Genomic DNA, 23,986 nt, shown 5'->3' on the forward strand with positions numbered 1-23,986 from the left:
TCAGGGTAAAGCAGCAATACTAGTCCATGTAGTGGCATATATTCTGTTCACTTCACTGATAATTCCTGATGTTCTCTTTGATTGCTGTTGGTGACTGACCTGGCCTTTTGGTAGGACTGAATATTAGGAACTAAAATCTCATTCCTGAATGCTAATAGAGAGCTCCAAGTCCAGCGCTCCTTGTGCAAGATTGCTTTGAGTTTTTTCTTAATATGTGTTGCTGTATATTTATCTGTGAAGAATTTAATCTCTCTTTTTATTGCCTAGACACCCAGTATGGGAGGTTTTTTATGCTACTTTTTTGCTATTGCTCCTCTTATTGCTGTTTAAAAGTAATTTAGTGTCATCAATGATCCTACCTCAGTTTTCTTCCCCCCCACATCCCAGGTCTGCCCTGAGATGGAGGTTCTCCAGCTGTGTTCACTCTTCCCAAAGAGGTCATCTTTATCCAAGTGTTAGTGAATTTGTTTTTAAGGTAGACAAAAATAAATCCTTCAGCAGAACTTGTGGTGATTATTTTTTATTTGCCCGTTCCCTTGGTACCTTATCCTCCTGTTCACATTGGTGTTTTTCAGCTTTCTGTGTCCTTTTTCATGAAGCTTGTTTTAGCTCTCTCCTCAAAGAACTGTCAAACTTCATTATTTATATAAGCAGTGGCACAAAGAGCTGTGACCTTTGCTTTTGTTTGTTATATCCCTTTGTAATAATACTCAACAATAAGTTCTGAGCAAGGTTCTCTAAATAGATGTAGTTCTATTAGCTTTCAAAGAAGACTAAAATATTTGACTTTCTATCCTAAATTTCTTTTCTGTTTCTAATCTCAGCATATTGTGCTATACTCATGTCTAGATTTTGAGGGAGAAGATATGACCCACCTAAAGTTTTATCAAATGCCTTGATTTTGAGATGACCTTTATTCCCTGCCCCTGCTACTTGTGATCCACCATCAGGGACTCCTTTGACATCTCTCCAGGGTTCTTGCATGCAAATAAGCAGCTGAATGGGTTGTTATTAATTAAATCTATTTGAAATTTTAAATCTGGGCTGGTTTTGGTGGTTTTAAAGAAAAAATAATTAATTCATCCAAAACCAAGGAATAGAATCATATAATTGCAGTGGAAATGTAGTGCATGCTGGATGTTCAGCTTTCTCATCTCTATTTGATTTGCTTGTGGGACTGGTTGTGATATCACAAGTGTTTTGGAGTACTTGATGACCTCTGTCTGATCCCTGTACTTGTTTAATAGTGTATGGAATGAAAGAAAAGGTAGTAGCATAGATGTCATTAAAGAAAAAAAAAAGACAAAGAATTGTCATGTGGCATCAATTTCTTACCACTTTTCCCTCAGTACTTTTGGTAAAACCAGCTTTTGTGCCAATTCTCATTTTTTTCAGCTTATATTTTAAGAAAATGGGGAATAATAGGTTATTTTCTGTTATTATTCAGTTAATTATTTCTTATCAGTCATAGTGCAAGATTGATCCAAACCAAGAGTAAAAATACAACAGCTTCAGTGGTTTATATTTCAACTCTTTCTTTGTTTATTAAATGAGGAATTGATGATAGGAAGCAAACTGAATTTTGCTGGGTCATTCTGACCTTCCCCACTCTCAGTGCTGGGCCCAGAGGTGCCATGAGACTGAGCCAGGTGAGCCAGTCCTGCTCCCAAGTGCCCAGCTTTATTGGATTGTGTTCCAGATATCAGCCACAAATGCATCCTGCTGTGTTGCTCATGTTCGATTTCCACTAATTCTTTAGATTTTATTAAGTGTAGGACCTGGCCTAACAGTGAAATAGGTTCTTGGTGGGAGCTGCCCTAAAGTAAAAGTGGGATTTATATTTACTAGAAAGAAGAAATGGCCCCAGTGCTTTGTTCTCTCCTGGTGAGGTGCCTGAGACATTTTAAATAGAGTTTTGACACCCCTGCAATGTCTGAGGAGTCACTCATGCATGGCAGTAGCTGCTGTGACCTTGATTGTGTCTAGTCCATCTTTGGGCACTGGGGTGTTGTGGGGAATAAATCCTGCCCTGGGCAGGCAGCCAGACTCAATTTGCACTTGGGTTGGATTGTGGTGGCTTTGCTTCTCCATCCCTGCAGGTAGAGCCATAGTTGGAAGATGTTAACCTCATTTAACACCTGAGCAAAGTGATTTGAGTCCTGTTTGGAATCCTGTGGTTCCCTGTCTCTGGGCTCAGTGTGCAGCACTGGGCCTGTGGAGTGGGGAGTCAGCTGGAACACAGTGGATTTGTGCTGGAAGACCCAAATATCTGCCAGTTCTGGCTTTGTGGAGGGTGCTGAGCATGGGGCTCGCTTTCAGTAGAATCACAGGATGGTTTGTGTTGGAAGGGACTGTAAAGCCCATCTCAGTTCACCCCTTGCCATGGGCAGGGACATCTTCCACTATCCCAGGTTGCTCCAAGCCCCATCCAGCCTGGCAGTGAGCATTTCCAGGGTTCATAGTTATTTGGAAGTGAGGTGAACCCCATGAACACCTGCCACAGAGCTCTCCATGACCCCCTCTGCCAAGGAGGCTGCTTCTTCCAGCAGTGCACACTTGCCCTGCTGGGAGGGACAGAACTAGAGACCACTTTAGCCAGAATGAGAGTGAGATGTCACTCTGTGAGTGGGTGAAAAATCTGCAGGAGAGAGCCCTCAAAATAAAAGATCTTCTAAGACTGTTCACCCTCCCAACACAAAACCAAAAGTCAAGCATTTGTGTTTATTATCATCATTAACCACCACTTTTCTTTCAGGTATCAGCAACGCAGAGGCCCGCCAGCCAGGGAAAGCCCCAAACTTCAGTGTGAACTGGACAGTGGGAGACTCAGGCCTGGAGGTCATTAATGCCACCACGGGCAAGGACGAGATGGGCCGCGCGTCGCGCCTCTGCAAGCACGCCTTCTACAGCCGCTGGATGCGCATCCACGCCAAGGTACGGCCCCAGGGGCGCTTCTGCCTCTGCTCAGGGCCCAGGGAAACACCTGCATGGCCTTGCTGCACTCACACAAGCACTGTGCCTCTGTGCTTCCTCAGCCTGGTACAAGCTGAGCCTCCTGTCAGAGCCACTGAACCATTGAGGCTGGAAAAGACCCTTGAGATGGCCAAGTCCAGCCATCAACGCAGCACCATGTTGACATTAAACCATGCCCTCTAGCACCACATACATGCATTGTTTGAACAGTTCCAGGGATGGTGAACCCACTGATTCCCTGGGCAGCCTCTTCCAATGCTTTACAACCCTTTTAGTGAAGTTTTTTCCCCTAATATCTAATTCTCTAATATCTAATGAGTTCCCTAATACTTCAGCCTGTTTTAAGCTGAGCCTTGTGTATTCCCTAATATCTAATGAATTCCCTAATATCTATATGAGTTCCCTAATATCTAATGAAATCCCTAATATCTAATTTGCTAATATCTAATTCTCTAATATCTAATGAATTCCCTAATACTTCAGCCTGTTTTAAGCTGAGCCTTGTGTATTCCCTAATATCTAATGAATTCCCTAATATCTAATTCCCTATTATCTAATGAATTCCCTAGTATCTCAGCCAGTTTTGGGCTGGAAAAGACCCTTAAGATGGTCAAGTCCAGCCATCAATGCAGCACCACCACCATGTTCACATTAAACCATGTCCTCTAGCAGCACATACGTGCATTGTTTGAACAGTTCCAGGGATAGTGAACCCACTGATTCCCCGGGCAGCCTGTTCCAATGCTTTACAACCCTTTCAGTGAAGTTTTTTCCCCTAATATCTAATGAAATCCCTAATATTTAATTCTCCAATATCTAATGAATTCCCTAATACTTCAGCCTGTTTTAAGCTGAGCCTTGTGTATTCCCTAATATCTAATGAAATCCCTAATATCTAATGAAATCCCTAATATCTAATTCGCTAATATCTAATTCTCTAATATCTAAAGAATTCCCTAACACCTCAGCCTGTTTTAAGCTGAACCTAATGTTTTCCCTGATAATTAATGAATTCCCTAATATCTAATTCCCTATTATCTAATGAATTCCCTAGTATCTCAGCCAGTTTTGGGCTGGAAAAGACCCTTAAGATGGCCAAATCCAGCCATCAATGCAGCATCAGCACCGTGTTCACGTTAAACCATGTCCTCTAGCACCACATCCCCAGGGATGGTGAGCCCACTGCTTCCCTGGGCAGCCTCTTCCAATGCTTTACAACCCTTTCAGTGAATGTTTTTTCCCTAGTATCTAATTCTCTAATATTTATGTATTCCCTAATAGCTCAGCCTGTTTTAAGCTGAGCCTCGTGTTTTCCCTAATATCTAATGACTTCCCTAATATCCAATTCCCCAGTATCTAATGAATTCCCTAATATCTAATTCCCTAATATCTAATGATTTCCCTAGTATCTCAACTTGTTTTAAGCTGAGCCACAGAATGATTAAGGCTGGAAAAGGCCCTTAAGATGGTCAAGTCCAGCCATCAATACAGCACCACCACCATGTTCACATTAAACCATGTCCTCTAACACCACACCCTCTTTCAGTGAGTTTTTTTCCCCTAATATCTAATGAAATCCCTAATATCTAATGAATTCCCTAGTATCTCAGCCTGTTTTAAGCTGATTTTCGTGTTTTCACTAATATCCAATGAATTCCCCAGTATCTAATGAATCCCCTAATATCTAATTCCCTAATATCTAATGATTTCCCTAGTATCTCAGCCTGTTGTAAGCTGAGCCTCCTGTTAGAGCCACAGAATCATTAAGGCTGGAAAAGACCCTTAAGATGGTCAAGTCCAGCCATCAACCCAGCACCACCACCATATTCATGTTAAACCATGTCCTCTAGCACCACATCCCCAGGGATGGTGACCCCACTGCTTCCCTGGGCAGCCTGTTCCAATGCTTTACAACCCTTTCAGTGAAATTCTTTTCCCTAACATCTAATCTAAACCTCCCCTGGTGCAGCTTGAGGTCAGGTAGCTGCTGCCTCATGCAGTAATAGAGAAAAGCAATGTGTTTGTTAACTTAGTGTTTAATGTGATGCTGTCTGGTCCAAAATGCATATTCCTGGGTTTATAGCTGAGTAGGCAAAGGATCTTGTCTCCTATGAGCTTTCCTTTGCATTTTAATTTTTTTGGAAGGATAATTCCATTTTCACTGCTGAGGTTTCACTCTTTACTCTCAGAAAGAAAACATGCAGTAAGCATGCCTGTGGCTTTTTGGCCTCAACATTTTGTTTGATAGATCCTTACCTTATTTTAATATTAGCTGTTTAAATAACTCAGTCACTCTGGTGCTGTTTGGCTTAATGGAGTCTTGTCTCTCTCCTTGTCTTGTCTCTGAACCCCACAGCTTTCCTCCAGCTTGCGCTCCAAGATCCTCAAGCCCAACCTGTACCACGACACCAAGCAAGGAGCCACGGAGTATCAAACTGCTAAAGAGTGTTTGTTTAAAGCATTCCTGAAGGCAGGACTTGGAGCCTGGGTGGAGAAGCCCATAGAACAGGATCAGTTTTCCCTCACAGTCTGATTCACAAACTGCACATCACTGGGGAAGGGGAGTTGTTCTGGAGATTCCTGGTGTCCGGCGTTGCTTTCTGGCATCTCCACAGCCGTCAAAACATCTTTCTGCTCTTTGGAGTTGGGTTTCTTTGGGTTTTCTTTGAAACTTCACAGTAGCTGTTTCTGTTTTGCCTAAGTATTGAAACTCAATGATGATGCAACACATAATTGTATATTTTGTTATAGGAAAGTAATTTCTGGTGTATTTCTAGAAATACTTCTACTGTAGAAAACTTGCAGTAAGGCTGTCCTTACTGTATACAATGACTCATTTTTTCTGGGTTAAAATAATTTCTTTTTTAATTCAATGTCATCAAGTGCATGAAGAAATTAATAGTTTCTCTAGGTTTTACACCACACTTTTAGGAAGTAGCTTAATTTTTAAAAAAGAAAATAGGTGACAAAGCTGATTCTACTCCTCTGTTAACTTGTTTTTCAACTGCAGATATTTTTAGTACATAGACCACAGAGGCGGAATGGAGTCTGGACAGCTAGTTTTTTTCCCAATTCCTTGCTCTTTAAAACCAGCTGCTGAAAATTTCATGTCTTTGATGTATGTATTTATTAGTCTGTGAGCCAGTTTTTAACATGCAGCTTTTTATTCTGTTTTTAAAAATACATTTACCTCCCATTTATACCCATTGTGAAGTCTTCATTTTTTTTTACCATTGTAAACTGGAAACATCAAAATAATTATTTGTCAGTTAAGAAGTTTAGTCTATAACATGCAGAAGCCTGTTTAGAAGTAGATGATTTGTGTATCCCAGGAACTCATCTGAATACAATCTTAACTGTAACAGCAATGTAACAGCTTTAAGAAAATCTGCTCATTTTAAGGGCACCAAGCCTGAGTTGCCAAAACCAGTGACTACTTGTTGGGTATTAATTGCTCTCCTCTAGAAACTCTTGTAACAGAGAAACCAATTCTTAAAACTTATTTCCTGTGAGTTATATCTGCTTTCAGCCAAATTGTTGTGTCTGAGATTCCCTTTTGCCTTTGGGCTTTACACGTGTGATGGGCATCATGAAGCTAATTAGGTAAGTTGCCCTCAAATGTGTGTCCATCTGTTCTGACTATTCCTTTAAAAAGTGTTTTTCCTGAAGGTGTGGACACTTCTGCTTTATGTAAAACTGTAAGATGGAAGCAAGATCCTGAGGTTTGATTAACTGCTGTGTAGGAGGAGCACCTCAGCCCCTGCACCCCTGGGGTCAGCAGGTCCTTGGGGTGTTGAAGACTTTGGTGTAAACCCACTTCTGGCCAGCCATGAATGCTCAGACATTTCTGCTCGAGTAGGAGCCTGTTCTCAGCTTCAAAACCTGATCAGACCTGAAAATCACTTGTGCATGAGTTGGAGTCTCTGGGTTCATGTCTTGGGAGGAAGACACTGAGGTGCAAGCAGTGCATTGGGCTGGTGCTGTGGATAACAGCAAACATTCCTCTGGGAGTACAAGAGAGGCTGTGACCAGGGTCCTCTCAGGGAATTGGTGCTTCTGGAGGTTGCTGCCTTTTCCAGATGCTGGGGAGGAAGCTGCAGTAGAAGGGCTGGGTTAATTCACCTTTGCTGTGGCTTCACTCACCCTGCCAGGTTCTCATTAAAGCTGAGAGCTCTCCCATGGCCTCTGCAGGCCCAGCAAGGCCCTTGGAGTCATCATCCAACTGAGGTGCAGACTGACCTCTTCCAAAACAAAGGAGTTCAGTTCTCTGTGGTCAGATTCTGCAGGCTCTGGGGCACCAGTCTTGGGATTGACCTTGTCTTGATCACGCTGCAGCAGTTTTCTTTGGGGCTGTAGCTGAGTGTGTGAACATGTTTCTTTTTCTGAGGAAAAGGTGGTCAAGCTGTGTTTCCTTGGAGTCATTACTGCTCTCAGCTGAAATACACATTTTTAAGGGACTCATTCATAAGTTGGCATCTCCCTGAATTTTTTTGAGGCCTAGGAAAGTAGTAGCTCAAACTATTTTTTTTTATTAAGTCAAAAATATGAACAAAATATTTCAATAGTATTATAGACATAGTTTTTTAGCTGTTGGAATGAACTATTAGCATTAAACTATAATGGAAATAAGTTCCATGCCAAAATCTTTCGACAAAGGAGTTGTGTCAGGTTATTTGTGAGGAAGAGTCCTCTTGTTGGTAATTCTGGGATTTTAAAAATAAGTTGTCCAGGGTTGTCTGCAATCCATGTCTGTCTTCTGGGAGTCAATAAAAACTCCTTGGCTTCCTTCAATCCCTTGTTCCTTTTTGTGCAGTTCACAGTGGAAGGAAGTAAGGAGAGCTCCCTGGAAATCAGTGTCACTGAGGGATTGCCATGTATATTATCTCTAGTGGCTGCAAAAAAGATCAGACAACTCAGCTTCTGGCAGCTGCCAAATTTTGTAGGAGATGAGCTTTTGGAGGCTGAGGGCTCTGGAAATCCTGGGTTGGGTAGGTGGGAGCTGGCCTGCACAGGGAGGTTGTGCTGCTGCTCTGGGAGCTGCTTCTATTCCTTTACTTTTTCTTTTTTTTTCCCCTTATATTTGATTGAATATTTATATAATTATTTTGATGGAATATTTACATAATTATAATTGAGTATTTGTCTCAGGATCTTCCAAGGACTTAGAGTAACAACTTTAATGTTGATGAATACTTGAAATTGAATTTAAGGTGTTTTTTTTCTCCAGATGGCAGTCTGGCTTGTAGTAAAGTTTTATAGGTTAGGTAAATAGATAATTTTAAATAGATGTTTTAAAAAAATAAATATATATATATATGTATATGTTCTGCAGGATCATTTTAAGAAAATCTGGGCCTAAAGGTTAACACTTGAAATCTTGCTTATGGCTGTACTCAGGACTGGTAATAACTGTAGATTATTCTTATTGATTGTGTGAGTGTTGTTGTGTAGGAGCTTGTTAGCAGTGGGGATGCCCAGCTGGCTCTGCCCCTGGAGCAGCTGGGGATGGGAACAGTGACTCTGCTGCTGCCTTAGGGATTTACAGCAGTGGGCTTTCTGTACAGCTGGCAATTCTCATTTTCTCCTTGTCTTGGAGAAATCTTTTCATGGCTGGTTACTGCACAGGCAGCTCTGGAGTGGAAGCTTTTTGTGTGCAGTTCCTCTAAATCTAAGAGAACTAGCAGCTGAAAGGCTCAGGAGCAGGGAACTGGGGTTGCTTTTCATCAGTCCAGCTCTGGAGACAGGCTGGGAGAGCTGCAGTGTCTGTGCAGGCACAGTGTGGGGTGATTGGCAGTGGGGCTGTGGTGTGGGCACAGTGTGGGGTGATTGGCAGTGGGGCTGTGGTGTGGGCACAGTGTGGGGTGATTGGCAGTGGGGCTGTGGTGTGGGCACAGTTTGGGGGGATTGGGGCTGTGGTGTGGGCACAGTGTGGGGTGATTGGGGCTGTGGTGTGGGCACAGTTTGGGAGGATTGGCAGTGGGGCTGTGGTGTGGGCACAGTTTGGGGTGATTGGGGCTGTGGTGTGGGCACAGTGTGGGGTGATTGGCAGTGGGGCTGTGGTGCGGGCACAGTTTGGGGTGATTGGGGCTGTGGTGTGGGCACAGTTTGGGGTGATTGGCAGTGGGGCTGTGGTGCAGGCACAGTTTGGGGTGATTGGCAGTGGGGCTGTGGTGTGGGCACAGTTTGGGGTGATTGGGGCTCATCCCCAGTGGCCACAGCTGTGCAGGACAGGTGAATGCTATTGAAGGGAACGAGCCATGGAGTGCCCAGGGGCACTGACCAACCACCACAGGGAACAGAGGGCACACAGGTGCAGTGCATCAACAGGAGGGGATAAAAGGCTGGGCTGGAGAACAAGAAGGGCAGATGGTTGGAGCCTGCTGAGGTGCCCTGGTGTTACAGTGTGTGGGCAGGTGCCTGAAGCCTTCTGAAGAGGTGAGGAGTTACTGTGAAGCTTTCTGATACTGTGTGGTGATGCTCTGTGTATGGTGGCTGTCTCACTGTGACATTGCTGTGGCATATGCTGAGACAGGGCTGTTCACCAAAAGAGAACCTCTGGGGAGGACTTGGAGCCCCTTCCAGTGCCTAGAGGGGCTCCAAGAGAGCTGGAGAGCACTGGAGGAGTGCCAGGGTAACAGGCATGGCTATAAACTAATGGAGGTTAGATTTTGACTGGATATTGGGAAGGATTTTTTCTCTGTGAGGGTGGGGAGGCCCTGGCACAGGGTGCCCAGACAAGCTGCCCCATCCCTGGAAGTGTTCAAGATCAGATTGGATGGGACTTGGAGCAATCTGGGATAGTGAGACATGTCTCTGTCCATGGCAGGGGGCTGGAACTGGATGAGCTTTAAGGTTATTCCAAACCATTCCATGATTTTGTGATGTCCAAGAGTGCATGTAGCCAAGGAAAGCCCCACAGCTCACTGTGCTCTCAGAGCAAGTGTGCACAAGTTAAAGCTGTTGGTTCTGAGTGTTGGGAGTGTGAGGCAGAGCCTGTGTCATGGAGTAGGTGCTGCCTTTGGAAACCAAACTCTGGTTTTAGAAAAATGACCAGCTAGGAATTGAGAATGTGTTCTATGAACTGCTTAGTCATGGTCACCACATAGTTAAAATTTTGAGTTTTTTAGATATCAGTGGTTTTCCAAATAGTTTTATTTCCATTCCTTAAATTGATGTTTGGAAGGCGGATGCTTGCAGAGAAGCTGCACTTTGAATTCTTTCCAATTTCATCATCATTAACTGTCCACTGTGAAAATTATCCCAAAGTTTACTAAAAAGGAAAGAGAGCTGCAATTCAGGTAGAGAGTCAGAACAAAAATCTCTCACGTTATTTAAAACCTAAAACCCCACAGAAATAAAATGTATCAAATAGAACTGTTCTGTCTCAGAATCACTGCGTGGTTTTTGTTGGGTTTCTTTGTCCATTTATTTATTTGTTTTCTAATACCAAGTTTTTTCAGTTGACCTTAAATGTTTCCACCTGGACTTTGTGTGCTCCTCTTGGGAGAGGAGGTCATGTTTATCCTGGGGCTAGAGCTAGCAGAGGCACAGAGGTTTTTGTGTGTCCATCTGAGGCTTTTGAGGCTTGTTGGGCTTGCTGCTCTTCCTTTGTGCAAACAGCTGGAGTATTTGCAGCAATTTTGGCTTGATTGCCCATGGGAGAAGTTGTGTGGGTCTCTGGGCAGGCAGGCTTGGTGTTTGGAGCTGCAGGATGGGGGATTCATCCCTAGGCAGGTGTTTGTCCCTAAAATGGGATGAGCTCTGGCAGTTTTCCCTCAGTGCATCCACTGGTGTCATGTGCTCGGACCTATATGGGGCTTCCCTTCTAAAACTGCTTTTTCCATAGCTTCTTCTAGCTGGGAATAATACAAACCAATCATCAGGGGGCTGCAGGAACTGAGCTGGGGGTGGAATCCTGCAGCTGGCAGGGCTCTGGGGACCAGGGAGGGCACACATTCCTTGTTGGATCATGTCCATGTACTGTGTTTTTCTGCACCTTTCAGCCAAAGCCTCTCCCTCTACCTGTTAATGAATGGGCCATAAATTGTACCAACAGCATCTGTGTTTGCAGCAGTGAGTTTTGTGGGTAGCTGTGTTTTGTTTTCTTCAGTCATTGCAGAAGAGAGGAATTGAGAGCTGTGTTTACAGCCAGCCTCAGCAGATGGAACAGTTTAAGTAATACCTGTTCTCTGGAGGGGAAGCTCCACAGTTGTTGGTGTCACTGCTGTGTTTTTATGTTTTTAAAATCTTCATCACTATCATACCAGTACCATTTTTGTTGCAGTTTGGCTGAGATGTCCTCAACAAGTTAAAGATCCAATGTGTGTGTGCGTGAATATGTATTTATACATCCCTGTGTATGATATTGCTGTATATTATTTGCATTAAGCAGTTACTCTTCCCTGTGTGACAGTGCAAACACATCAGCTTTACCTACCTGGTGTAAGGTTATTAAAGAACACTTTCAGATACTGTCCTTGACACTTTCTCCATTCATAACCCCAAATTTGAAGAGGAGACCTTGTTATACCTCTGGTTTGCCACTTTCCTTCCAGCATTCTTGTCCTCCTCCCAGTGTCACTGCTGAAGCACAACCCCTTGGTCGATTATTTTAAGCAATGACTGTTTTGCATACTACCTTGCTTTGTTTAAGTAATGTTTGTACAGAGATTTCAAAATATAAAGAGCTATATAATTGCTAAGTTTCATTATTATTTTTTTCATATCAGTGTTGCTAGTGACAGCAAAACAACAAGTGAAATGTCACAAGATACTGGGCATGTCCTTCAGGTGGTGGCTTTGGTTATGTCCTGAAGAGCTGGTAAGAGCATGGGAAAGGGGAGGGCAAGTGACAGGTCTGTGACTGCAGTGTGGACACATGGCCTGTGCCACCTCTGGTGTGTTTTAAGACATTTTGCACCCAAATCCCAAGTGGGATCCCCAAAACCTGTAGGTGGTCATCAGGTTTATCACCCCAGCATGTGTGTGCTGTTGGGTTTGGACCCTGCCCGTGGTGGCAGCCCTGAGCTGGTGAGCCCTGTGGGTGCCAGCCCTGCCACTGCCCAAGGAGGGCACCCAGCTCCCCAGTGCTGGCCCAGCAGGAGCCCAAACTCCTGATGGTCACCTGCAGCAGCACCTGTCCCAGCAGAGCAGGGAGGTCTGGTCCAAATGCTATGGATTTGCTATGGATATGGATCTGCTATGCTTGGATCCTGCTCAGAGGATGCTTCTGGAGAGTTCTGGTCTCATTAGCAGCCAGAAATGCCAGCTCAGGTCCAGGCCTGCAGCACTGGCTCAGGAAGGGCAGGGAGCCCTCTGGATCTGCCACTCTGGAAGCAGCACCTTACCTTGCATAGAAGAAATTCATCTTAAGGAAGAGTCAGATCCGAGAGAGTTCTGCTCCAGAACTGCTCCACAGCCTGCTGCTTGTGGGACTGTCATGGATAACAGCCTTCAGGCTGGTGTTTGCTGACCCCATCATCTGCCTTATCAGATCAGTTTCTGATTGGGAGCAGGGTAAGATGAGAGATCCCTGCTTGGGTGATGCACCTGGTTAGGAAAGACCCCTTGTAAGCTCTGATGATCCTTGTAGGTCCCTTCAGCTTGGAATATTCTGTGATTCTGTGGCCTTTTCTAGGAACAGCAGCAAGGAATGTTCTAAATGAAGCTCTGTCAGCATCCAAGTGGTTTCTGGCTTGATGGGTTTAGGCTGGGCTGGATGACTTGAGAGGCCTTTTCCAACCTGCTTGCATCTGTGGAACTGACACTGAGTACTTGCACAGCCACAGTTTGGAGGATGCTGGACAAGGGCACCACATGGAGAGGCAGCAGTGCCAAGAGCAGCTCCTGGCTAGGGCATGTTCCTGTGGCACTGGGCTCATCCAGCCAGCTGACAAAGCCCACCAGGATTAATTGCACCAGGTTCAGCTGCTGGTGCTTGGTAGAGGGCAGTGATCTCCAGGGGCAGCAAAGGGAAAGGGGGGGTCCCTGGGGCAGCAAGGGAAGGTGCAGGAGCTCTTCCCCTTCAGGTAAAGTTGTGGTTATTCTGTTTTGCTTGGAAATCTGTAATTTGTAGCAGATGGGAAGATGATGGGAGAGCTGAGTGGTGAATTATTGGAAGCCTGTGGGTTTGGAGGTAAGTTTTAATGGGGTTTTTATCACTCTCTATCACAACCCTCATGGAAAAGTTGGGCTCTGAATTTTAGTTCTAAGGCTTTGCAAATGGCCAGAATCCCTGCAGTTTGCCCTGCCACAGTGGTAACACAGGTGGGACCTGCTGCTGATTCTGCTCTTCCCACTGAGAGATCAGCCCTGACATGTATACTTCAGCTGCTGAAAATGTCAATTATCTCCCTCCCAGAGCCTGAAGTGCTGAAGTGGGGTCTGCAAACCAAGAGATTTGCATGTCAAGCCAGGTGCAGAATTTCTGAGGACATGGCCATGTGCCTGAAGGGATGGCCCAGCCAATGCTCCCACTGAGTTGTTCAAAGAAAGATCTGTAACAGCAGCTACTTCAGATGGCACACAGCAATGACTGTGTGCTTTTGGAAAACAAACCAAAATAGTCCCAGCCACGAGGGGCATCATCCCAAGCTTGGCAAGGGTGCCAGCATGTGAAGAAGACAGCTTGGCAGCATTTCTGCTGCAGCCACTGGCACTTCTGCCATGGGGCAAGCAGCCTTTGGAGCAGCTTTGTTGAACCTCACACCAGTAAGATGGGAACCTGTGAGCTGACCCCAAAAGGGCCCTAAGGGATGCCAATAAGAGGTAAATGCTTTTAGGGGGCTGTGCCTACAGGGGTCAAACTAGAGTGGTGACCCATCAGACTCTTGCAGAGGACAGCAGAGGGTGAGATGTGTGGCTGCACAGGCACCTCTCAATTCACTGAGGCCTCTCCTCACATGGCCCCACACCACTGAGGCTTCCTAGGACCCAGCAGGGCTGTGCTCCTCTTTTTGCAGAAGAAATACAAGGATGTTCATGCCCCTCTCTTCAGTGCCTCAGGTACATGGCTGGAAATAGTTAAATCTCTCATGAGCCACAGAGGGGTGAGCCTCAAGAGACATTGTCCTCCTTGGAGGGCTGTGCAGCCAGCCAGGCTGCTTTTGAAGGTAAATGTGCTTTTTCCATGGCTGCAGTGGAAATCATGGCAATCTTCTGGCACCTGTCACTTCTGGCTGTTTGTACCACACAAGAAAAGATGAACCATCCAAAAGGTGGGGTTCAGCAGCAGCCCTGGGTGGTAGCAGGGGTTGGCTTCTACAGCTCTGGGACAGGGGGAGCTTGGACCACTCAGCCAGGACTAGTGTTTGTATTACAAACCAGACCCTGATGAGAGGGGCCAATTTAACTTTTATTTATGCCTTAACATATTTTATGCATCTATCTTGTGACATGGGATGGAAAATTACTACAGGGGCTGTGCTGAAAGCCCTAACATGTGCCACGTGTTAAGGAGGCAGAAAATGGAGGGGGGAGCCCTGTCCCAGGGAGGTTTCACTGACACCCAGCCAGGGCAGAGAAAGCTTCCACGATTTTCCCTTCTCTCTTTCCTATTCCCTCTTCAGCAGAGATGTTTATCAATGGTAAATTCTCAGATACAGAGAATTCTCAGGTTCTCAGATATAATACTGCCACATTTGTGCTTTATTTCCATCTGAGAAATAGCAAAAAGAATCCTCCCTGATTCCTCTTACAGCAGGACAGGACACCTGATGGAAAGATAACGATGATCTTATCAGCCTCTGTTCCTTCACCATCCAAACAAAGCCACCCACTCCCTTGCAGGTGCAGAGTGAGAAACAGAAGGCCCTGATGCTGTGCAAGTGCTGCTCAGCAGCAGTGAAACATTGCTCTCTTGTCAACACTGCTTTGGTCTCAAATCTGAACAAAAAATAACAAACTCTTCCAGCCAAACTTGTGTGTTCCAGTTCCTCCTGGTGAGGAGCTTGTCCCCCAGCTGGGATGTACATCCAGAATTGCAGCATTTTTAAGAGCAGAATCCAGCATTTGTCCTTGCTAGAGATTTCATTTGGTAGGTGATTCTCAAGTGCACTGATCCATCTCTCTGTAAGGATCTCTCTATCCCAATGGGAGTTAATTGTTCTTTCTAATCTGTTATCATTGGGCTAACCCTGAGCCTGGGGAGCACGTTCAGGCTGCCAGCTCAATTTTACCTCAATCTCCTGGAGCTGCTTTCAGTCTGTTTGTGATAGTCCCAGCTAACAGCTGGAAGCTCAAGTTACCCACAAAAGCAAGGATCCAGAGATTTTCCTTAATAACCTATGGAATAATAATAATAATAACACAGTGGTGTTCTTTTGACGGATCCTGCCAACTTATGAGGCCCAAGTTATTTTCCTCACTGATAAAGGTGAATCCTGTTGGGCACAAACAGCCCTGGCATTGCACAGATCACCCCATGGTCCAAACCCACAAAATCTTGCTATTCTCAGAGCCAGAACAGCACCTCCCCTCCTAAAGCCTTCCCCAATCTCCCCACACCCTTGGGCTTCTCCCTGGGGCTTTGCTGGTACACACAGAAAAATTACAGCCAATAATAATAATAATCCCAAGGCCCTGTGAGGCTGTGCGAGTTTCCTGGTAATGTCTTATCCTGAGCCCCAAGGAGGCTGAAAAATTCCCTAAAAGGAGAGTTTGGCCAACAGATTGGGCCCTTTGCTCCCCAAAAAAGGCCAGTTTGGATTTTCTTTTTTTTTTTCTTTTTTTTTTTTCTTTTTTTTTCCCCTTTTTTTCTCTTTTTTTACTTTTCTTTCTTTTTTTTTTTCTTTTATTTTTTCTTTTTTCTCTTTTTCTTTTTTCTCTGTTTTTTCTTTTTTCTCTTTTTATTCTTTTATTTTTTTATTTTTTCTCTTTTTCTTTTTTCTCTTTTTCCTCTTCTTTTTCCTCTTCTTTTTCCTCTTCTTTTTCCTCTTCTTTTTCCTCTTCTTTTTCCTCTTCTTTTTCCTCTTCTTTTTCCTCTTCTTTTTCCTCTTCTTTTTCCTCTTCTTTTTCCTCTTCTTTTTCCTCTTCTTTTTCCTCTTCTTTTTCCTCTTCTTTTTCCTCTTCTTTTTCCTCTTCTTTTTCCTCTTCTTTTTCCTCTTCTTTTTCCTCTTCTTTTTCCTCTTCTTTTTCCTCTTCTTTTTCCTCTTCTTTTTCCTCTTCTTTTTCCTCTTCGTTTTCCTCTTCGTTTTCCTCTTCTTTTTCCTCTTCTTTTTCCTCTTCTTTTTCCTCTTCTTTTTCCTCTTCTTTTTCCTCTTCTTTTTCCTCTTCTTTTTCCTCTTCTTTTTCCTCTTCTTTTTCCTCTTCTTTTTCCTCTTCTTTTTCCTCTTCTTTTTCCTCTTCTTTTTCCTCTTCTTTTTCCTCTTCTTTTTCCTCTTCTTTTTCCTCTTCTTTTTCCTCTTCTTTTTCCTCTTCTTTTTCCTCTTCTTTTTCCTCTTCTTTTTCCTCTTCTTTTTCCTCTTCTTTTTCCTCTTCTTTTTCCTCTTCTTTTTCCTCTTCTTTTTCCTCTTCTTTTTCCTCTTCTTTTTCCTCTTCTTTTTCCTCTTCTTTTTCCTCTTCTTTTTCCTCTTCTTTTTCCTCTTCTTTTTCCTCTTCTTTTTCCTCTTCTTTTTCCTCTTCTTTTTCCTCTTCTTTTTCCTCTTCTTTTTCCTCTTCTTTTTCCTCTTCTTTTTCCTCTTCTTTTTCCTCTTCTTTTTCCTCTTCTTTTTCCTCTTCTTTTTCCTCTTCTTTTTCCTCTTCTTTTTCCTCTTCTTTTTCCTCTTCTTTTTCCTCTTCTTTTTCCTCTTCTTTTTCCTCTTCTTTTTCCTCTTCTTTTTCCTCTTCTTTTTCCTCTTCTTTTTCCTCTTCTTTTTCCTCTTCTTTTTCCTCTTCTTTTCCCTCTTCTTTTCCCTCTTCTTTTTCCTCTTCTTTTCCCTCTTCTTTTCCCTCTTCTTTTCCCTCTTCTTTTCCCTCTTCTTTCTCCTCTTTCTTTTTTCCCTTTTTCTTCTTTTTCTTTTTTTTTTTCTTTTTCAATTTCATGAAGATTGTTATTAATTACCTGGATGTGCAGGGTCCATGTGTTGACAAGTACACCAGTGGAAAAAAAAATTCTCAGGAGTGCTTGGAAGTTCCTCAAGCCTTTTCCAGGATAGCTACTGCTGTCAGCTAGAGTTGCATTTAAAAATCCAGATTTTACAGCTTGTTAACAGTGTACCTGCTGCTTTGCAGGAAGGAAGGATTCTCTTCTGCATTTGGCTGGATGTGATTTACATTTATCAATTAAAACCAAAGTTAAGGGCTTCAACCAGTGCTGGGAGGATGCTCAGGAAAGGCAGTTCTGAGTTTACTTACATGGGGTTTCTTGTAAGACTGGCCATGACACTTTTTGTAGTATTATAGAATTTTATGAATATTTATTTTCTGTTGTCTGTTTCACAAACATGTTCCTCAGGTATCTGATTCTTTGGTATATAGACCTGCACAGGTTTTAATTTGAAAAAGGGTTTGTTCAATTGTTTCAATGGTAATTTCCCTACTATTTAAGCTATTTTTGGCATAAAATCTTGATGTTTATTTTTTTCCCTCCTTTTTCCCCTTCCACCCCTCCTCAGTTCAGCTTTCTGGTAACTTCCAAAGCGAGTGATATTCATTTTGGAAATTCACTTTCACTAACATAAAAGAGGGGACGGAATGTTCCAGTGGCTCGTGTGTGCCTCTCCTTTTTCAATTATGGCCTTTTACCTCCACCGTGTGGCAGCTCTTCAGAACTGACTTGAGGTGCTTTTTTGCACAGAAGTAGAAAAAAGGACAAAGATGAGTTCATTCAATAGGTTAATTCAGCAGTACTTCAGACTTCTAAATATTGCTTCAACGACGTCATTCTTAAACTTCTTAAATTTTTACCACTGTTCACTCATGTCCATTTTGAGATGGGTACATTGACATCAAATGATATTTCAGCAGAATATACCGTAATATAATTTTTTTTTTTGGTATAAACATAAATATCTGTTTTCTGGCAGTCTGTGTGCATGTGTAAAAATACAAAACTTGCATAATTTTCCTTTAATTCACAGATGAGCCTTCAAAAAGTGCTGCTTAATTATATTTAGGAACACTGGGCTGCTCAGCCATTAGATGAGGGAAAACAAAGCCAGCTGGTCCAGAAGTAATTTGGATTTGGGAGCTGGTTTTCTTGCATTTCAGACTGCAGGTGAGAAGGCTCAGGATTAAACATCTCAGAATAAAAACTTCTTAAAATGCTTTTTGCCTTTATGAAGGAGTGCTTTGACTCAGGTATGTTGTTGAGTCATGTCCATGAGCTGTGCTTCTGCCAACAAAGTGATGTTTTCCACTTTTCCACAAGTAAAACTCGTGTTGGGATCAGGCTGAGAAACTCGAAATTCTGGTGTCCTCTCTGTCAGCAGATATCTTGGTTTCTCAAGTTTTTCAGCTTTGAAAGTGGAAATAAATTAATAAATTTATTCAGCTTCAGTATAGAATTTATTGCTGATGTATTCAGGTGCAGCTAAAGTGACCCCCGAAATTCTGATCTCTGCAGATGAATTGTGGGTTTTGTTCATTCCAGCTCTTTGCCTGAAGCTGGAGTCTCTCTGCTGCTTAGGAGCAGCAGGAAAGTGGGAAATGGTTCTGAAAAATGGGAAATTGTTCTGAAAAGTGGGAAATTGTTCTGTTTATTGCATCAGGTTTTGGTATAGCTTACTGCAGAAATCGGTTTATGAACATACAATTTGTTGTAAGGATGAAATAATATTTTAGTATGAAAAACTGAGAACTTTTCAATATTTTTTCTTTTGTATTGTGCATCTCAGCCATTTAATTTGTGGGTGCTGGTGAGATAAATAGTGTTGTTCTTTTGCTTTATTTCCATCTGAGAAATACCAAAAAGAAACTCCTGTATGGTCGGTTTGAAAGAATTACAATTACAAAGTTGTCTGTTATGACAAAAAAAACCCTGTAAAATAAAATTTTAAAGCTGTTTAGGTCTTTTAATATATTAATGACATATATTATTAATTCACCTAAAGTCATTTTTGCCTCCTGCTCAAAAATGGTTATGAATCCAGACTGCAATAGAAGTCAGCTCTTGCAAGAGCATCTTTCTAACAATTGATCTTGTTCATGAACAGGAGCATAATGAAGAATTTAAAATGTACTTTTAATTATGTTGTTATGGAGACAGCTAGCCTAATAGACACACAGTGATTAACTGGAATATAGGTGTTTTAGTGCAGTGGGTGACAGTTATCACTGTCCCTTCCCCTAGAGATGGTCAAATTTAGATATTGCTGGACATCTTGCTAGCTGAGCCTTGAAATGTTTGGGTTTTTTCCCCCAGATCTAAGCAGAGTTGCCACTGGGAAAGGTCCTGAAAGGTAGAAAATCCTAAATTATGGAAGGGGACCCATAAGGATCACAGCTCCCAGCTCCTGTCAGCACAGCTATGGCACTGGTACCTATTTTAACTCACTGCTGGTGGTGGCATATAACTATTCCAAAATTAAGAGTAAAATCTGTAAGGCATCAGGAATAGCCTCAGAAAGTGATTGGGAAACTTCCCAAACATCACTAAACTGCTCCAAAATGCAAACAAGTGTTGGAAGCTTTTGCTCTGATTTATCTTCTGCTGTCTGAGGTGTGTTTGGAAAGTTTTTGTCCTGGTTTAAAGAAGAAAATGTCTGCTGAGGAAGGTGGAATGGAAAAGAAGACCCTCTCCCTCCAAATTGTTATAAGTCTGAAAATGAGGGGCCTTCCAGGCAAAAATGAAGGACAAGGAACAAGAGTTCTTTATTTAGGATATCTGTGTGTGTGTATTTATATAACACAGAACAGAACAAACAACAACACAGTAACAGAAGTTTCCCACCTGTCAAGCACGATGGCTTTTCAGATGAAGAAATTCACTGAGAGAGAGACCTACCCCAAAACAGTTTAAAATCCTGACTTAAATTTAGCTCTGACATATAACAAGGGGGCACTCAGCTCTGAACCTTGGCACCTGGCAAGGGAAAAATGAGGTTGCATAAATTTTCTCCCTTTCAGCCTTATCACTGCATATGAAAGAGAGAGAAATGGCTCAAGAACGCTTTCTCAGCATTCTTCCAGTGCCCTTTTTGTGGTGCTATTAAAGTAACAGGATCAGAACTAACCTCTGTGTTTCTGCAGGAGCTGCCCTGAGGTGGAAGCTCCTGGGATGCAGCTGACAGAGCAGTGCTGGAAATTCCTGTGTGGGAGAAATGCCCAGCCTGGTTTTGCTGGGCATTCTCAGCCAGGTGTTCATTTGCTGGGTGCAGATGTTCTTTCCAACACCCAGAAGGTGTTTTTGTGGCTGTTGTGCTCTGACCAGCTGGAATTGCTGGCTTTGAGTCCCAGCAGGATGGGCTTGGAATGATGGTGCCTGTAGTTTGTATGAACTCTTTGGGCTGGAAAAAAGGAGCTGTGCAGGGATTGATTCAACAATCTCTCTGTTAGGTTCTCTTTGGTTTTCCTCTCAAAACATTTTTATTAAAAACTCAAGGAACACCACCATAAAAGTTAACCAATAGAAAAATGTAATTCTTCAAAAATAAATTAGGCAAACCCTGATGACAAAACCTATTTTTTTGTATATATAGACCTCAATTTTTGTGTAGGGACTAATGATTGACCAGATCATTTTATATGAACTCCATATATGCATCTATGTTGTTTTTTTAATCTGCTGTCACTAAGAGCCAAAAAATCATTATTCTTCACCCATAAGTCTAATTGCTCTTTTCTGAAGCGTTACAGTATTTTATTTCATATTCTATGGGTTTAATTTTCTCAAACTTTTGTCTCCTGAAATCTGTGAGAATCTGAAAATTGAAATCTCCAGCTATGCCATGACAGGACTAAAATAGGCTGGTGAGTTTGACAGTATGTTAAATGAATTGTGGGTACATTTTATTGTTTTAATAATAGCCTCATAGAAACAAATGTACTAATCACATCAAAGAAATTTCAGTAAAAGCAGGGTAAAGTTTAATGCAGCTCAAACTTCACATTCACATCCAATTATTTTTTGGGGGTGTGTGTAGGTTTTGTTGGTTGTTTTGGGGTTTGTGTTTGGGGTTTTTTGGTTGTTGACGTTGTGGTTTTTTTTCTTTTCTCAGCATCCCAACATTGTTGGCCCTAATGGTGTTGACTTTCTCTGTGTCCAGTAATACAAGGGGAGTAAAAAACTTAGAAATTGCTGTGGTATACTGCAGGAAATGAAGAAAGCAGCAACATGATCTGGTATATCAGGCTGGAATCCTTGCCCTGGCAGGGTCTGGAGTTTCACCCATAATGGCTTTTCCTACAGCTAGCTGCAAAAGAGAAGAGCATCTGGTTTTGTGAATGGCTCATCATGATTCCCTCCTGATTGCCCTTTTCAATCCCATCCCTTACTTTCAGCCAACAGTTTTTTTCCCAATTTGTTGCATGCTCAGGAGCAAAGAAGTAGTTTTTCTTTCTTGACATACAAATAAATGTTCTGCAGAGGGAAGCAGAGCCTGGCACTGCTTTTTCAGGCCTTTATCCTGGTCCCAAGGGCGCCCAGTGCTGTGTCACTGGTCACAGATTCCCAGATCAAATCTGCTCCCATTCTATCCCAGGCTGCCTTGGCACAGCAGGAAAAGCCTCCTCTCACAGAAAGAGATACCAATACCTGGAAATTCAGCTGATAAATCACTGAATTGTTTTTATACCTTTTAATTGCAAAGATTCTAGATGGGAAAAGGGTCACAGATCTTCACCATGCAGGGAGGAAAGGTGTGGGAACAGGGAATGTTGTAACAGATGATAGCTGAGGAGGTTTAGGTCACCATTAAAACCTGGGTTTTCAGAGTTTCACTCTTGTGTGGAAGGATCTTGCTCTTGTAGCAGATAGCTGGATTCCAAACAGAGAATCTCCTCTCTTATTTGCTGAAGATTGTCTTCAGTAGAAATATTCAAAATCTTGGAAACTTAAACCTTCCAAATCCCACGTGGAGGACTTGGCCTTGTGGAGCACAGAGTGATTTGTTCCAGCACTGTGCTGTCACACTGGTTTTGGGCTCCCACTCTGGTCACAGTGCCTGTGGTAAGAGCTGCAGAGACACTCTGGGAGGAGGCACTGCCCTTCAGAGCTGGAAACCTGGAAATGTGGGGCTGATGGACATTGGGGTCCTCCTTTTATAGACACGGAAACGACTGAGCTGAAAGGTCTAGGGACTGGAACTGGTGATGCCTCAGGGTTTAGCTTTTATATTTTACAGATTCTGTGCTGCTTTAGTGTGTGAGTCTGAGCTCCATATTAGGGCATGGTGAGCTCTCTTCACAGAGTAGGGAGACAAAACAATTCCTTCTCTAGCTGGGGACCAAGGACAAATGATCCAAATCTCAGGCCCAAGGGCATAAACAATGGGGACTGAGGAGAGAAAAACAAGAAGGATGGGACTGCATGGGCTGGAGCTGTAATTGGACAATTAACTCCAATGTGCAAATGGAGCAGAACTTATAAAAGTGAGAGACTCCATGACCAGGTGTCCATTTTGTGACCATTTTGGTTCATCTTGGGTGCAGCCCTGGCTGGGCTCTTGTGCTGCCCAAGGTGCATCCATTGAGGCCTTTTAATAAATCCCAACTTTATTCTTTAACTCTGCCCAGCCTCTGTTCTAGGTCAGCCTTGACAAGAGTTACAGGGTGGATCTAGAGTGACACGTGTGGATCAGTCTCTGGTTTAGCACTGCAACAAAAAACATTCTTCCCTTCTTGCTCATGTCACTATGGAGCAAGCAAATTTATTTTGTTTGAAGAGAACTTGGTATTGAGCATTTTCTGCTAGAAAACTGTGGGCAAGGCTGTACCAGTGCACCTTTTCCTTTGGGGCACAGACACACAGAGGTGCTCCCCTCCTTTGTGCTCCCTCTGATTTTGCAAACAGGAGCCCAAGTGCATTGAGGGGAGTGGAAATGATGTTTTACCTTGTCACCTTCCAATGAGACACATTTGTTTTACCTTGTCACCTTCAAAGGTGAGACAGCACCAAGAGCTGTCCACAAGTGTTGTCACTCCAGAGCAGCTGGGTTTGTGTCACAACAGCAAAGAGGAGAAGAGAAATAGCAAAGAAGGGGCTGGTGTGTTATGGGGTGGCAGCAAGTATTGCATACATGAAGGTTAAGTCCCTGTCTCCTGCAGAAGCAATAGAGATATCAGTAAAAGAGAACAAAGAAATATTGTATTACACAGAGGTGACAGGGTGAAATCCTCCTGTATCTGAAGTGTCAGCTGCAGCTTCTCTAAGTGAGGGGAAGAAAAGCTTGGTTTTTTCCCTCCCTCCCAACAGAGGTCCTGTCAGATTGAGATTTAAATGCCCAGCTACCCTACAAAAAACAGACCAATCCTAATACAGGCACCAAAGATTTCTTTTTTATTTAAAAACCTCCACAACTTTGGTGGGAATGTTTTGGTGGATTGTGATTTTGGTAACAAATAGAAGTAATACATCAAATTCTCATTTTTTTTCCTTTTCCCCCCCTCAGGTTTTAATAATATGTATAAGTTACTATATAAATATTTTTTTTTCTTCCTAAGGGTAAGGAATGTAAGTTTAAAATTAGCATCCTGGTGGAAGGAGTATGGCCTGTAGAAAATCCAAGTGTGTATCTCTGCCACCAAAGTCTTTGCAGGGCTCTGGGGGGCCTCTGGAGGCTTTGAATGTTGGCAGACATGATTGCAAAAAACCAAAGAGCTCCTGACCTGGCATTTGGTTCAAGAGAGTGTCTCAGGTATTGATCCAAATGTGTTTGACTGGGATGTTGAAACTGGTGGCTGCAGGTAAGATTTCACGTGGTCTCTCCTCAGGCAGTGTGGTTTTAAACCAAGATCCCTGCAGAAGGTTCTCAGGGTGAAAAGGAACTTTGTGAAAGGTAAAAAAGACACCAGAGGTTGAGACAGAAGTGCTGTTTGGGGTAATCTCACCGAGTGCCTGCTCACATATTTTTCCACGTGACATTTTCTGGTCATAAAC

The 23,986-nt window shown here is 43.0% G+C and overlaps 1 protein-coding gene across 3 annotated transcripts in view; it reads left to right on the forward strand.

The window, feature by feature from the left end:
* The window catches only part of ADARB1 (adenosine deaminase RNA specific B1), an 80,408-nt gene extending 68,738 nt beyond the window's left edge, over positions 1-11,670 (forward strand). For 2 of the 3 annotated variants that reach the window (XM_071434436.1, XM_071434435.1), the window contains exons 10-11: positions 2,756-2,934; positions 5,330-6,173. In XM_071434436.1, coding sequence (XP_071290537.1) covers positions 2,756-2,934; positions 5,330-5,506 — 356 coding nt within the window. In that variant the 3' untranslated portion in view covers positions 5,507-6,173. Of the gene's footprint in view, positions 1-2,755; positions 2,935-5,329; positions 8,745-9,110 lie in introns of those variants that run through there. The other variant, XR_011680322.1, reaches the window with a different exon arrangement.
* Positions 11,671-23,986: the final 12,316 nt, after the last annotated feature.

The sequence above is a fragment of the Agelaius tricolor genome, unplaced genomic scaffold (genome assembly GCF_023055355.1).
Source record: "Agelaius tricolor isolate 1412-34295 unplaced genomic scaffold, bAgeTri1.0.p SCAF_10, whole genome shotgun sequence".
Classification (NCBI taxonomy): domain Eukaryota; kingdom Metazoa; phylum Chordata; class Aves; order Passeriformes; family Icteridae; genus Agelaius; species Agelaius tricolor.